Source organism: Crocuta crocuta, unplaced genomic scaffold, assembly GCF_008692635.1.
Source record: "Crocuta crocuta isolate KB4526 unplaced genomic scaffold, BGI_CrCroc_1.0 scaffold18, whole genome shotgun sequence".
NCBI classification, from domain to species: domain Eukaryota; kingdom Metazoa; phylum Chordata; class Mammalia; order Carnivora; family Hyaenidae; genus Crocuta; species Crocuta crocuta.
The window spans coordinates 1,975,267-1,988,893 of record NW_027532589.1 but is presented as its reverse complement, the minus strand read 5'-3'; the positions used below and the strand labels follow the sequence as shown (position 1 = coordinate 1,988,893).

Below are 13,627 nucleotides of genomic sequence, written 5' to 3'. Positions count from 1 at the left end.
GTTTAAGAATGACTGCTAGGTTTCTGATTTTTAATAGCTGGATGGGTCCTTATATCTTTGACTCCTATGATGAAAAGAATGCATTAAGCCACTAGAGGAGGAATAATGTTCACTTTGTACCTGTGGCATGGGCAGTGACTTTTACAGACTCAGGGAAGAGGCCAAACATGAATTTGGATGTTTCAGAACCCAGCCTAGTGAGCTTCCCAGGGTTACACATTTAGAAGTCTCGATACATGGGTTGTAACTGAAACTATAGATGTGTATGACACTTCAGGAGAGAATATAAAATAAAGGATCACTGTAAAGAACACAAAACAAATCAAGTAAACCAAACAAAACACTACCATTTGCAAAAAAAACAAAAACAAACAACAGTAATGGAGTCAGGAGTGAAATGGGTTCAGTCATATTTGGATATTCTGCTTGTGTTTCCTTCTGATATGTCTGGTACGACACCATGTTGTGGAGACATTTAGTAGTTGTTCTGTGATCTGGATTCCAGCCCCATGTATGTCACAAGCTAGCATCATGATCTAGGATACATCTAGGAAAAGAAGCATTTGCCTTAACAATATCCACATACCCAGTTTATGAGGAGGTTTTGTCAATTTTCTGGGCAATTTGAACAATGTTGATACGTTCGAGCTTTAATGGGTCACAACTTTTTCTTCTTTCATCTACACAAAAGTTTACTGATATGAGTGATCCTGAAAATGGATCCTAGTAGGTACTCTGCAATTTACATTCTATTAAAAAAAGGAAGTAGCCTCTTCATAAATGATGTCATAGAAAGGCCAAGTCATAAATATCTTAATGAAAAATATTCACTTAGTCAAATACAGCAAAGCCTTGAAGTCATATTACCGAGATAACTTTTGAGAGAAAATTATTACACACCCAATGGGTAAATAGAATGAGCACAATGGCCAAGATGTGACAGAAAGCAACTTCCTGGGCCATACCTGTTTGGAGAGCCATGTATCTGCTGTCATCTCGTATTTCTGAAAAGAAACAATGAACTCCATGAAACATCTAAACACCAAAAATGAGCATGGGTCAATTTAACTTCTTTTACACGTTATCCTGGAGGCCTTATTTTTTCTCTCTTCAACTAGGGAAATGCCATGAGAGATCCCATTGTCATTACTGATTTAAACTGAATGAATAAGCACAGAATTTGGATATAATGATAATTTAATTATAAAATCTTTTCTGTGGTGAACTCCTTTAGAATTCCCAGTAGTATGTCACCAGGGATAGAAGATCATTTTCCAGGGCTGTTTGATTACCTCATTCAAACTGTTTTGAACCACTAGGCACTGTCTCTTTTCACCTCTAGGCATCATCAGGAAACAAAATTATTAAGTCCTTCAAAAGAACTGGGCAAACTGTCAAGAATGAAATGAAAAGGTAGATGTTCTTTCAACATTCAATCCATTCTCCTCCATAGTCATTTTCTCTTCTTAAGAAAAAACAATTAAAAATTTGAAATGACAAAATTTTAGGTTCCATTAAAATTATCTTGCAAATGTTCAGAACGCAGGTCATTATTCCACAAAGCAAAACTAGATTAATTTAATCTCAACTTAAATATGTGGAGATAAAATAAATTTTATTAGTACTGTTGCATACAGTAATTTATGAAAATCTTGCATTCTAGGAAAATAAGTCTATACTAAAGGTATTTAAATGAAGAAAACAAAGTCACAGTATATTATAAATTTTATCAATATGCAGAAGTATTTACTTCAAATTTTTATTAATAATTATTTATGAGGTTTTTTTGTTTTCCTTTTTTTTAACCAGTTTTCTCTTTTAAAGCCACATTATTATTACATTAAAATCAATCACTTTCTATTTTCAGGGCCTATTTTTATTTAATAGACTTTTCTACATGTGGATATCAAGGAAACATCTAACTAAATCATTCCTTGATTTTCTATTTGTACTTCTTGAGCCTTGATATCTATAAAACACAGACACACACACAAGAATATACCAGTGCCCCTTTTTACTGTTTATTAATATTTTTGTAATGTTTATTTATTTGTTTGTTTGAGAGAGCAAGAGTGCAAGTGGGGAAGCATGGGGGGGATGGAGCGAGAGAGAGAGCGAGAGCCAGAATCCCAAGTAGGCACCGTGCTGTCAGTGTGGAGCTCAACACAGGGCTCCATATCCCGAACTGTGAGATCATGACCTGAGCCCAAATTAAGAGTCAGATACTTAGGGGCACCTGGGTGGCTCAGTCGGTTAAGCGTCCAGCTTGGGCTCAGCTCATAATACCACCATTCATGGGTTCAGGCCCTGCATCATACTCTGTGCTGACAGCTCACAGCCTGAAGCCTGCTTCAGATTCTGTGTCTCTCTCTTTCTCTGCCCCTCCCCTGCTCATGCTCTCTCTCACTTTCTCTCAAAAATAAATAAATGTTTAAAAAATTTTAAAAAGTGAGATACTTAACCAGTTGAACCATGCAGGCACCCCAAAGTATTACTAAGTTTATTTTTTTAGAATTCATGAAAGTCCAAAGTTTCACATGCATTTATTTGTCTTATTTCAGTTACAACAGAGAGTAAAATCTTTATTTAACTCCATATATGGATGAGACATAGAAAATCAATTAGATTCCAAATCAATATGATAGCGTTCCTATATCTATTTTCTACTGAAGCTTGTTGATACATTCTTGACATTGCCTATGTAGATTATCTTTATATAGAAAAGGTGACAGGCTTTCTCTAACTAGAATATACACATGCCAATTTCTTTTTTTTTTTAATAGTTTATTGTCAAATTAGTTTCCACATAACACTCAGTGCTCATCCCCACAAGTGTCCTCCTACTACACATGCCAATTTCTAAACCATTTAGTAATTAGCTGAATAAGAAATCATTCAGAACATGTTAACAAATGAATGGTGAAATACTAGTCCATCTATAAGCTAATTAGATGAAAGAGATGGTTGAAATACATTTCTAATAAATACAAGCTATATGTAAAGACTGCTAGTCAAAGTAAGTACAAGGTTGATGCATCAAACTTAATCTCCACATCTTATGTTCGTCACTCCAAAGAAAAATTTCTTCCTCTTTTCTCTTTTATAGACTATTTTAAAACTATGTTTTAAAAATATTGGAGTATAATTTGCATATCATGAAATGTACAGATCTCAAGGTTATGAGATGAGTTTTGATGACTATATTCACTTCCCCTAAAGACACAAGGTCTTTTCACTTCCTCAAACATTCTCTTGTGCTCCTTCCCAGAGGTTCCAAAAAGGTGGTCACTCTTCTGAACTCTTTCCCCAATGATTAGTTAGTTTTACCTGCATTAGAAGTTCAGATTACTGAAATTATATATTATATATTCTTTTAAGTAGGAAATTTTTTACAGTTTTTGAGATTCATTCATATTTTTAGGCAAATCAGTATTCTGTTTCTTTTTGAATTGTCGAGCAGAATTCTGTTCTCTTTATTCCTTGTTAATGGATACATATATATGAGCTATATATATATGAGATATATATATATATAATGAGATATATATATAATGAGATCATATATAATATATATATATAAAATGGATCATATATATATATCCATCAAATGATTTGTATCATTTTATAGNTGTGTGTGTGTGTGTGTGTGTGTGTGTGTGTGTACACACGCACTCATTCATATATATAATATACATTAAAATGCATACATATATGTTTATATATATACATTTAATTTTTTTTAATGTTTTTTATTTATTTCTAGGAGAGAGAGAGAGAGAGACAGCGTGAGTAGGGGAGGGTCAGAGAGAGAGGGAGTCACAGACTGAAACAGGCTCCAGGTTCTGAGCTGGCAGTCAGCACAGAGCCCGACGCGGGGCTCGAACCTACCAACAGCGAGATCATGACCTAAGCGAAAGTCAGACGCTTAACCGACTAAGCCACCCAGGCGCCCCTATATACATTTAATTTTACTTGAATCTGCAAAATCATTTTAAAGTAGCTGTACCATATTATACTTCTACTCATGAAGAATAAGAACTGAAACATTCTACATCCTCAATAGTTTACACTGTCACCTTTTTGTTGTTTGAATTTTAGTCATTCTAATAGTATATAGTGCTATCTTATGATTTAGTCTATATTTTCCTAATGTCTAATAATGCTGAATACTTTTTCATGCATTTATTACTTCCTTATACATTTCTGTTCATGTTTTGATGTTTTTATTGGGCTGCCTTTTCATTACTGAGATGCATATATTTGTGAGACAACACATTTTGCAAAATACATTCCCCTAGTCTGTGGCTAGCTGCTTCTCTTCTTCTTTTTTTTTTTAAGTTTACTGATTTGTGTGTGCGTGTGTGTGTGTGTGTGTGTGTGTGTTTGTGTGTGTGTGAGAGAGAAAGAGACAGAGACAGAGACAGACAGAGAGAGAGAGAGGCAGAGAGAGAAGGAGACACCGTCCCAAGCAGGCTTCACACTGTCAGCGCAGAGCCCTATGTGAGGCTCCATCTCACAAACTTGAACCAAAACCAAGTCAGAGGCTTAAGCCACTCAGCCACCTAGGTACCCCTGTGGCGAGCTGTTTCTGAATGGTGACTTTGTTGAGAAGTTTCTAAGTTTGATGATGACTAATATATTATTTTTTCTTATATGAATAATGGCATTTTGCTTATTCAATATAAGCCAGTTATATCTCATAGTTTTATCTAGAAGATTGACAGTATTATCTCTTAGATTTAGGATTGCAATTTACCTCATATTAATTTTGGTACATGATATTAAATACCACTGTATTTTTCATTTGGTTATTCATTATTCCAGAATCATTTTCGTCTTTTGGATTGTTTTGGCATCTCTGTTAAAAATCAATGGATCATATAACTATAGATCTATTTCCAGAAACTCTATCAATTCACTTGATCTGTTTGTGTGCCCTTATGCCCCCACTATAAGCCTCAGTTTCTGTGGCTTTCTAGTTATTCCTGAAATCCAGTATTTCATATAGCCATTGGCTATTTGAATATCTTCTTTGGAAAAATGTCTATTCAGGTCCTTTGTCCATTTTTAAATTAGATTATTGAGATATTTGTTTTTGTTTTTATTTTATTTTCGTTTGGGTTGTATGAGTTCTTTATATATATTAACTCTTTATCAAATATATGATTTGCAAGTATGTTCTTCTATTTCATAGGTTGGCTTTTCAATTTTGTTGACTCTTTGTCTATGTAGAAGCCTTTTAGCTTGTTAGTTTTAATTTGCTTAAATTATCCATTATCTTTTAGAAAACAAATAAAAACCTAGAAGATATTTTTATTTTATTTTACTCACATATTTACCATTTTGGGCACCTTTCTTTCCTTCATTTAGATTTGAGTTTCCCTCTGATGCTATTTTTTTTTCAGACTGAATAATTTCATTTCATGTTATTTCTGCAGATCTACTTGTAATAAATTATCTCAGCTTTTACTCATCTTAAAATGTCTGTCTTCATGTTTCAAAGATATTTTCATAGGATACAGACTTCTTGTTTACACTGTTTTTCTTCCAGTCCTTTAAAAATGCATTCCACTGCTTTCTGGCTTGGGTTGTTTCTGATGACCCAGAGGCATAGTTTTCATCATTATATTCTCCCGTATGTAACATGTTTTCCTCTCAAGCTGTTTTAATTTTTTTCCTCTTAATCTTTGGTTTACAATAATTTGAATATTATGTGCCTATTTATTTTCTTAGTTTTTATCCTGTTGGCGATTTGCTAACTTCTTAGATATGTAGGTTAATGGTTTTTTTTTCAAATTTAGGATATTTTAAGTCATTATTATTTTTTTAATGTTTATTTATTTTGGGGAGGGAGAGAGGGAGGGAGGCAAGGGGCAGAGAGAGAGAGAGAAAGAGGATTTGAAGTAGGCTCTAAGTTGAAAGCACAGAGCCCAATGTGTGGCTCAAAAGCACCAACTGTGAGATCATGACCTGAGCCAAAGTCAGACACTTAACCGACTGAGGCACCCATGAGCCCATTCATTCTTTTATTTTTCCTGCTCCAATATCTCGTCCCTTGCCTTCTGTATATATTCTATCACACATACTTAGTTCATATTGTTCTACAGGTAAATGAGGCTTTGTTCATTTTATTTTCCTGTCTTTTTTTCCTCGGGACTTCAGTTTGAATTGTTTTTACTTCCCTGACTACAACTGTGCCCAGTTTGTGTTTTAACCCATCCAGACAATTTTTCATCTGAGGCACTTTTCTTTTTAGTTCCTGAAATTTCATTGTTATGTAATTTACAGTTTATTTCTCTACTGAAATTTCTCATCTATTTATTTATTAGGGCCACCCTTTAATTTGCCAACTATCTTTCAAACAGATTTTAAGAAATTCTGTGTCTGTCAGTTCTAATAACTCTATCCTGTGTCAGTCTGCTTTTATCAATACTTTGGCAGATGGGTGGGAGGCAGGCACATTACATTTTCTATTTTTCTACATATATAGTATGTTTTGATTGTGTGATTGATATTTTAAATTTTAATTTTCCTTTTAAAAGAGTAAACTGTCTCTGAGAAGACAGCTAATTTACAGGCATGCACTTGATCCTTCCCAGGACTGATATAAAGGTTCATCGTAAAGAGTACAGAACAAGCTTATTCCAAATATTCCAAAATGCATTAGCATTTTCATTCTGGGCTGTGAGATGAACGCACAGGGTTTTCAGTGAGAGCACTCCATTTTCGCTCTTGAGCACTCCAGAGGCGCCAAGCATTGTGTAACCTGCAGACTCTCATTTTGCTTTTCTCTCTGTGAAGCATGGCCTGTACTTGCACAGTTAAGCACTGAGCTACACTCTTGAGAGGTCCTTTACATAGATTGCCAGAGCTCTTCTCTCTGTAACTCCAAATCTTGTGGCACTTGTCCTCCAAACTTCAGTCACCACAATAGCCTCACACCCATTCTCCCTGCCTACTTACATGAGTGATACCCCTGTGCTTTTCTAGGGCTTCACTAGCTTGCACTGTGATCTCAAAGTGGCCCCTACAGGAAGCCAGACTTATCTTCTGTATTTTTTTTTTTTTATTTCATTCCTTATGTCCTTATCCTGCTATTGTTTGAGAATACTTGTTTAATACATTTTGTATAGTTTTATTGTTGACTACAGCAGAGATGCTGGGCTGGCAGCATTCACACCAACTTGTCTAGAAACAGAAGTTTAAGGGGCACCTGGGTGGCTTAGTCAGTTAACCGTTCGACTTTGGCTCAGGTCATGACCTCACAGTTCATGGGTTTGAGCCCCATGTCAGGCTCTGTGCAGACAGCACAGAGTCTGGAGCCTGTTTCGGATTCTGTGTCCCCCCTTCTCTCTACGCCCCTCCCCTGCTTACACTCTGTCTCTATCTCTCTCTCTCCAAAATAAACAAACATTAAAAAAAGTTTTTAGAAACAGAAGTTTGAAAATTCTGTTGTTAAATAGTTGGGAATACTTTTGCTAGTAACAATATAAGCATATGATAGAACAACTTAAACTGATTATAGTTTTCCCTCTGTTAAGAAGTTGAAAAATGACACATATAGAATTTATTGTAGACTTTATAAACACTGATTGTAGAAATAGAAATGCGCCCTGTTTATAAAACACAGTGGTTCAAGGACCATTTTAATTTTACTCTTCTCACTTAATTTAAAAATAGAGATACTGTCCATTATTTTATAAGACTAACCTGAATGACCATAAAATTTGAATTTTTGGAATTTGTTTGAAGAAAGCAGGGAAAACATTCCATATTCTCAAGTTAACCAAAGTCAAAGTATGGAGAGAAAAAATATATTTCAGAATTAAATTAATGTGACTTAGAATCCTCTTAATAACACACAAGAATTCATTTATTAAAAATCTTGGTTTGTTTTCTTTTGCTTATCATATATTTCTCATTTCAAGGTTTAGATGATTTATGGATTAAAATATATAGTCCTCATAGAAGGACTCTTTCCTACCTACCTTCAGAAGTTAAATCTTGGTCTTTGTACAATTGATCGTCTGACTTCCCTTTGAGAGGAGAATAAAATACTTCATTTTTAGCATGAAAGAAAAGTAAATTATACTCACCCGACTACAGGCACCAGTGGTGGTCTCACAGACCGTGAGGATGGAAATGTTCTGAGGCCGGTTTAACCACCTCACCACCGTCTTCGTATTGCTTACCCATTTAACCATGGTGATATAATATTCTCTAGTTTGGAAACAAAGATAAAATTTACATTTAGATCCAGAGAAACTGCATATTATCAAAAATATACATTCATTATTTTATATAGAAGGATAAATTTAACACTCTAAGGCTGCTACATCACATTAATTTCTATTTATGTATGTATACATACCTGCTATTCCGAATACTCATGTGTATATGTATGTGTGTGTGTGTATACATATATATATGTATGTATATGTATACACACACATATATGTAAACACGTGTACATATACATATATACATACCGGTGCAAATATACAGAAAATTTGAGAATAAGTTTGAATGATATCCCAGAAAGGAAATCCTTGGAGAAATAAAATAATCAAGGTTAATGACATATTTGAATATATTTTCTCATTTTCTATTGATTAACACTATTATGTGCAATATGCAGAATTTTTTTCTTAAATAGGTTTTTGTCAAGTTGGTTTCCATATAACAGCCAGTGCTCATCCCCACAAGTGCCCTCCTCCACGCCCGTCACCCCCCTTCCCCTCTCCACCACTCCCATCAGCCCTTAATTTGTTCTCAGCATTCAAACTCTCACGGTTTGCCTCCCTCCCTCTTCCCAACTATTTTTTCCTTTCTTCTCCCCCATGGTCCTCTGTTAAGTTCCTCCTAATCCACCTATATGTGCAAACATATGGCATCTGTCCTTCTCTGCCTGACTTATTTCACTCAGCATAACCCCCTCAAGTCCCATCCATGTTGCAATATGCATAATTTTTAAGATATATACTATTTTCCTAAAAAATGCACTCATTAATCAATTAAAGGCAAAAACTATTCTTGATTTAATAATTTTTTCTTTCACATGATCTCTGTGTTCGTTCAGTTTACTTATGGGGACTTGTGTGACAGAGCTATTAATTTTTATTTATTTATTTTNACACACACACACACACACACACACACACACACACACAGATTATAAATATATACACACACATACACATACATACATACAAATATTTATTATAATTTTAACATCTTATTTAAAACAGTTTAAAATGAAGTCATCCAAATTAAGGAGATGAGGAAATATTGAACTTTTGGTATAGTGAAGATGCTAACTACTGGGGCCCATAATGTTCTCAGGCTAGTTCTAGATTAGGAAAACATATATTTTTTCCTTTATAATTAGTTTGTATTTCTTTCAATGTAGATTCTATATTTAAGAAATTACACACTATATCAAAAAGCCCTCAACCCACACAGACAAAATACAATGGTCAGCAGCAATTCAACTTATGACAAAAATAAAACCAACAACAACAACAACAAAAAAAAAACAAAACAAAAAAACCTTTCCAACAAATTTGCCCAGTTTCAGATTAGATGGGATAGTTTAGAAATGGCTGGAAAAGTGCTGTCCATGAGTACTGTCTTAAAATTAATCCACCCAGTTTTTTATGTGACTTAGAAAAAAGACTACCTATGGGAGAAAAGCTTTGTGATATAAATCACCTGTCCTTAGATAAATGTGGGTTAGACATTTAGTTACACAAATCTTACATCTCTAACATTACTGAATAACTACCACTTCCGCCAGAAAACTGGTTAGCCCATCAGAGTGAAGCTGTCAGTAGAAGGGCAAGCAAGAGTTATCATATGGTGAAGCCCTGCCATATTTTCTTCAGCAATCACTTCAAGACATCTGGCTGTTTTCAACACAGGCTAAGTCTCACTTGAAAAACGCCAATAAACCCAGTGAAATTATAACACGAAGTTCCCTAAATAGCTAATGAAGGCAACTTTGAATCAGATATACAACTGGTTTAGGATTAATCTTTGGCCAAATCAGTGGGCCTTGAGATTTTTCAAAGAATAATGTCCTGTTCATTTTTACTGCGTTTCGTTTAAATTATTTTGCCTGTATTATCATGGTCAGCAGTGTGAATATTAAAAAGTGGGAAATATAGGTATTAACCTTTAAAAGATTTATCTAGAGGATTAGCATGGAAGAAAATGATAGTGGATATTATAATCAGGAAAGGAAATGCTAAATACATATTTCTGAATAATTGGTGCAAATGTTATTCACGATTGAAGTAAAAAATAGTGTGACTATTCTAAACAACTGACCACAGACTGCAAAATCATAGAATTTACAGAAAAATCAAGACAGAACTGGTATACATAAATTTTCAAACCCAATCAGAAATTTGTCTTAATTAGCTAAAGTGAGTAGTATTACATATTGTGCCAAATGAGATGACAACCAACATGAATAATTTAAAAAAATAATTAACAGCTGCAACAACAAACATAATTTAAATATTCATCATAAGTGTTTTCCCTTCTAAAGTAGCCCTCAAGTGTAATGTTGCAAGAACATCATTTTTATAATGTCTTCACAGACATTGACACATGCTTATTATCTATGATGGAAAATCTTGACTTTATCAAGGATTTCATGTGAGTAAAACAAGTGAAACTCAACCAGTGCAAATCTGGTGAATAAGTGATTTTAAAAGGGAACACTAATTTAGGTGTAAATTAAGTTGAAATCATTAATTTATAGTCAGGCCCCTTACATTTCTCTTGCATTAGATAATGTGACTATTTCATAATATACTACTTCATGTATATAATGTATCTTATGCCTACACGCACAATTTAGTGTGATTTGAGCTATCTTAGGAAATACGCTTATTTATAATCTGAAAGATGAGAGTTCTCCCCAAAATTGAATTTATAAGGTTTATCAGGGGTAATTTGAAGTGACTGAAGTTTCCACAATAAAGTGTTGTGATTATCTAACGTGAAAGTTAAAGTAGAGCTTCACACCTAGGAAGTAAGTCACATCCCGTATTCTTTCTTTTCTTGTTCCAGGATCCTAGGTGCACCTCTCCTTAGTTTGCTCATTAAGTAACGAGGCTTCCTCGGATGAGGGAGTAGGGAAGGGTCCTTACCTGGAACGCACTCTCCTTGGCCTGCCTGCGGCTGATGTGGCTCTGCTCCTGGAACTCCATCTCATGAACACATTAGATCTGGTGTCCCACAGCCAGCGGCCAGCGGAAGTGGCCCTTACTTACAACTGGCTTTCCTGCTTGTTCCTAGTCTCCATGGCTCAGGATTACCCAGGAAGTCCTCGAGGAGCTTGTCCTCTTGAGCCATAGAGACAGAGACAAGCGGGTTAGAGGGATTACACTCAAGTCAAGAAAGACTTTCTATCAGCTGGATGGTCTGGCACAGAAGATCTAATTGTTCACAAGGGTGTGTGGAATGGAGGCCCCAGCATCATCAGCAGACAGGTATTATGCTACAAGTCACACCTGTGTCTTCACTGGCTTTCCATCCATCACTACTTTGAGTTCCCAACATAATCTTTGTACATATATAGTTGCACCAAACTAAGTGTCTTCCAGATAGGCCAGGGTCTCTACCCATAACTGTGTTTTAATGGTATGCATGACCAACTCATAGCTAGTTATCTTGAAAGACTTCTGTTAATAACCATGCATTACTTGTAAGAAGCATCATTTAGGACATTTCAATAAACAGAGAAGTTTTTCTTAACTTGATTCTCTTGGAAGACACAATATGTCTTGGCAGGAAAAAAAAAAAAAGATATAGACTAGACATACTTCAATGATATAGGAAGAAAAAAGCATGATGCAATCAAGCCCAGAATCACAGGTAATATGACAATGTCGCATTAATGATACATGCTGAGAATAATGGGTCACAAAGGGTGGATGACTAAAGAAAGATTTCAAATAAATAAAATAATGTCAAAGACACAGAGTAAGGAGAAACCAAAGATAAAACACTACTTTTACTCCTCAACCTGGAGATACCTGAATATAAAGGAAAATCACTTCTTCAAAACAATCTGACAAATGCCTAGAACTTAAATATATATTTTTAAAATTATACTTATTGATGCTAGTAAAGATAAGGAATGCTTATTATATCTTACACTCATAGTGTAAAAACTTACAAAAATGTTTCTTTCCCTTAAGATGAGATGAATTATCAGCAGAGCCTGGGTGACTCAGAAGGCTGAGTGGCCATCTTTTGATCTTGACTCAGGTCATGATCTCACAGTTTATGGAATCAAGCCCTATTTCTGGCTCTGTGCTGACTGCATGGACCCTGCTTGGGATTCTTTCTCTCCCCCTCTGCCCCTCCCTCTCTAAGAGAGTGAATGTGCTGACTCTCAAAATCAATAAATAAACAAAAAAAAAAGATGAGATGAATTGTCTAACTCCCAAATGGGTCTGGAATGCTCATGAGGGGACATTATCTTAATTCCTACTGTGCTACTTTCTGAACTGAATTACTGTTGAAGAAAAGTTGCATTCATGATCTGAATTTGTTTGATATAAGATCTTTAGCTGAATCACAAATATACTTTCTGAAGAAATAAAGAAGTATGGAGGAAGGAAAAAGGAAAAGAAATTACATTTTTCTCCAAGCTATGGTATCTTTTTAATTTATTTATAAAACCATATAAATGGATTGAAATTTATTTTACATTCTTTGACTAGAGTGTAAGTATCTGGCTGAAGGGAAGGTCTACCAAATGCTGATTGTAGCTCGGGGACATATTTCTATAATAATGATGAACATTAGTTGTTATCAATCAATCAATTAATCAATCAACCGAATAAGGAATCAACAGACCAAAACAAATGACTTAACATCTTCAAATTCTAAACAAACCTTGCTCTTTGGAATGGGAGTAAAAGAATACAGTTAATAAAGTAGCTCAAGGCATAAGGGACCCTTTTTCAATTTATCTTGTAAGTTTTCTCCCTATTTGGTATGCACATATATATTCAATTCAAAATTATTATTGTTGCCATGATGGTGATTTTTATGAGAGAAAAAAAAAAGGCTAAGAGATGGTTCAGATTTAGTGGGGAAAAAAAGAAGAACCAAAATGGAAAAAGAAATAAAAGATAGTTCATAACTCCACAGAGCAATAGAATAAGAGTCACATATTGATTGTCACTGTACAGATCTGAAGATATTATAAAAATATAATAGATGTTTATATAGCATACCAAAAATGGAGTAAATATGTAAATTATTACAGAATAAATTAAAATTATTAGGGTATTCTGTTACTGAGGGTTTAAATAGAATCTCAAATGATATGGGTAGCTGTGAACCCATATGCTATAAACACAACATGAACTCCAAAAAAAGACAGCATTTGACGGTCCTAATAGGGCATGGGAAGAGTATGTTACTAGTAAAGTTAATTTATGCTTGTTTACATTTATACATTGAAAAAGTAATGATTTGTATTTCTTGGAATTTGTAGGAATACTGTCACTAATATATATGAGAATACTGCTACTAATAGTGATACCAAAAATTTAAGTTATATATTTACATATATATAATTTTTAAATATAAAAAAGAATTC

General features: G+C 34.4%; 1 protein-coding gene across 1 annotated transcript in view; it reads right to left on the bottom strand.

The window, feature by feature from the left end:
- DPP10 (dipeptidyl peptidase like 10) overlaps positions 1–13,627 on the bottom strand; it is a 306,345-nt gene that overhangs the window by 85,147 nt on the left and 207,571 nt on the right. Inside the window, exons 7-8 of the mRNA XM_077779630.1 lie at positions 8,097–8,220; positions 966–1,004 (exon numbers count right to left, since the gene is read on the bottom strand). Of these exons, the coding sequence (XP_077635756.1) occupies positions 966–1,004; positions 8,097–8,220 (163 nt within the window). The remainder of the gene's footprint in view (positions 1–965; positions 1,005–8,096; positions 8,221–13,627) is intronic.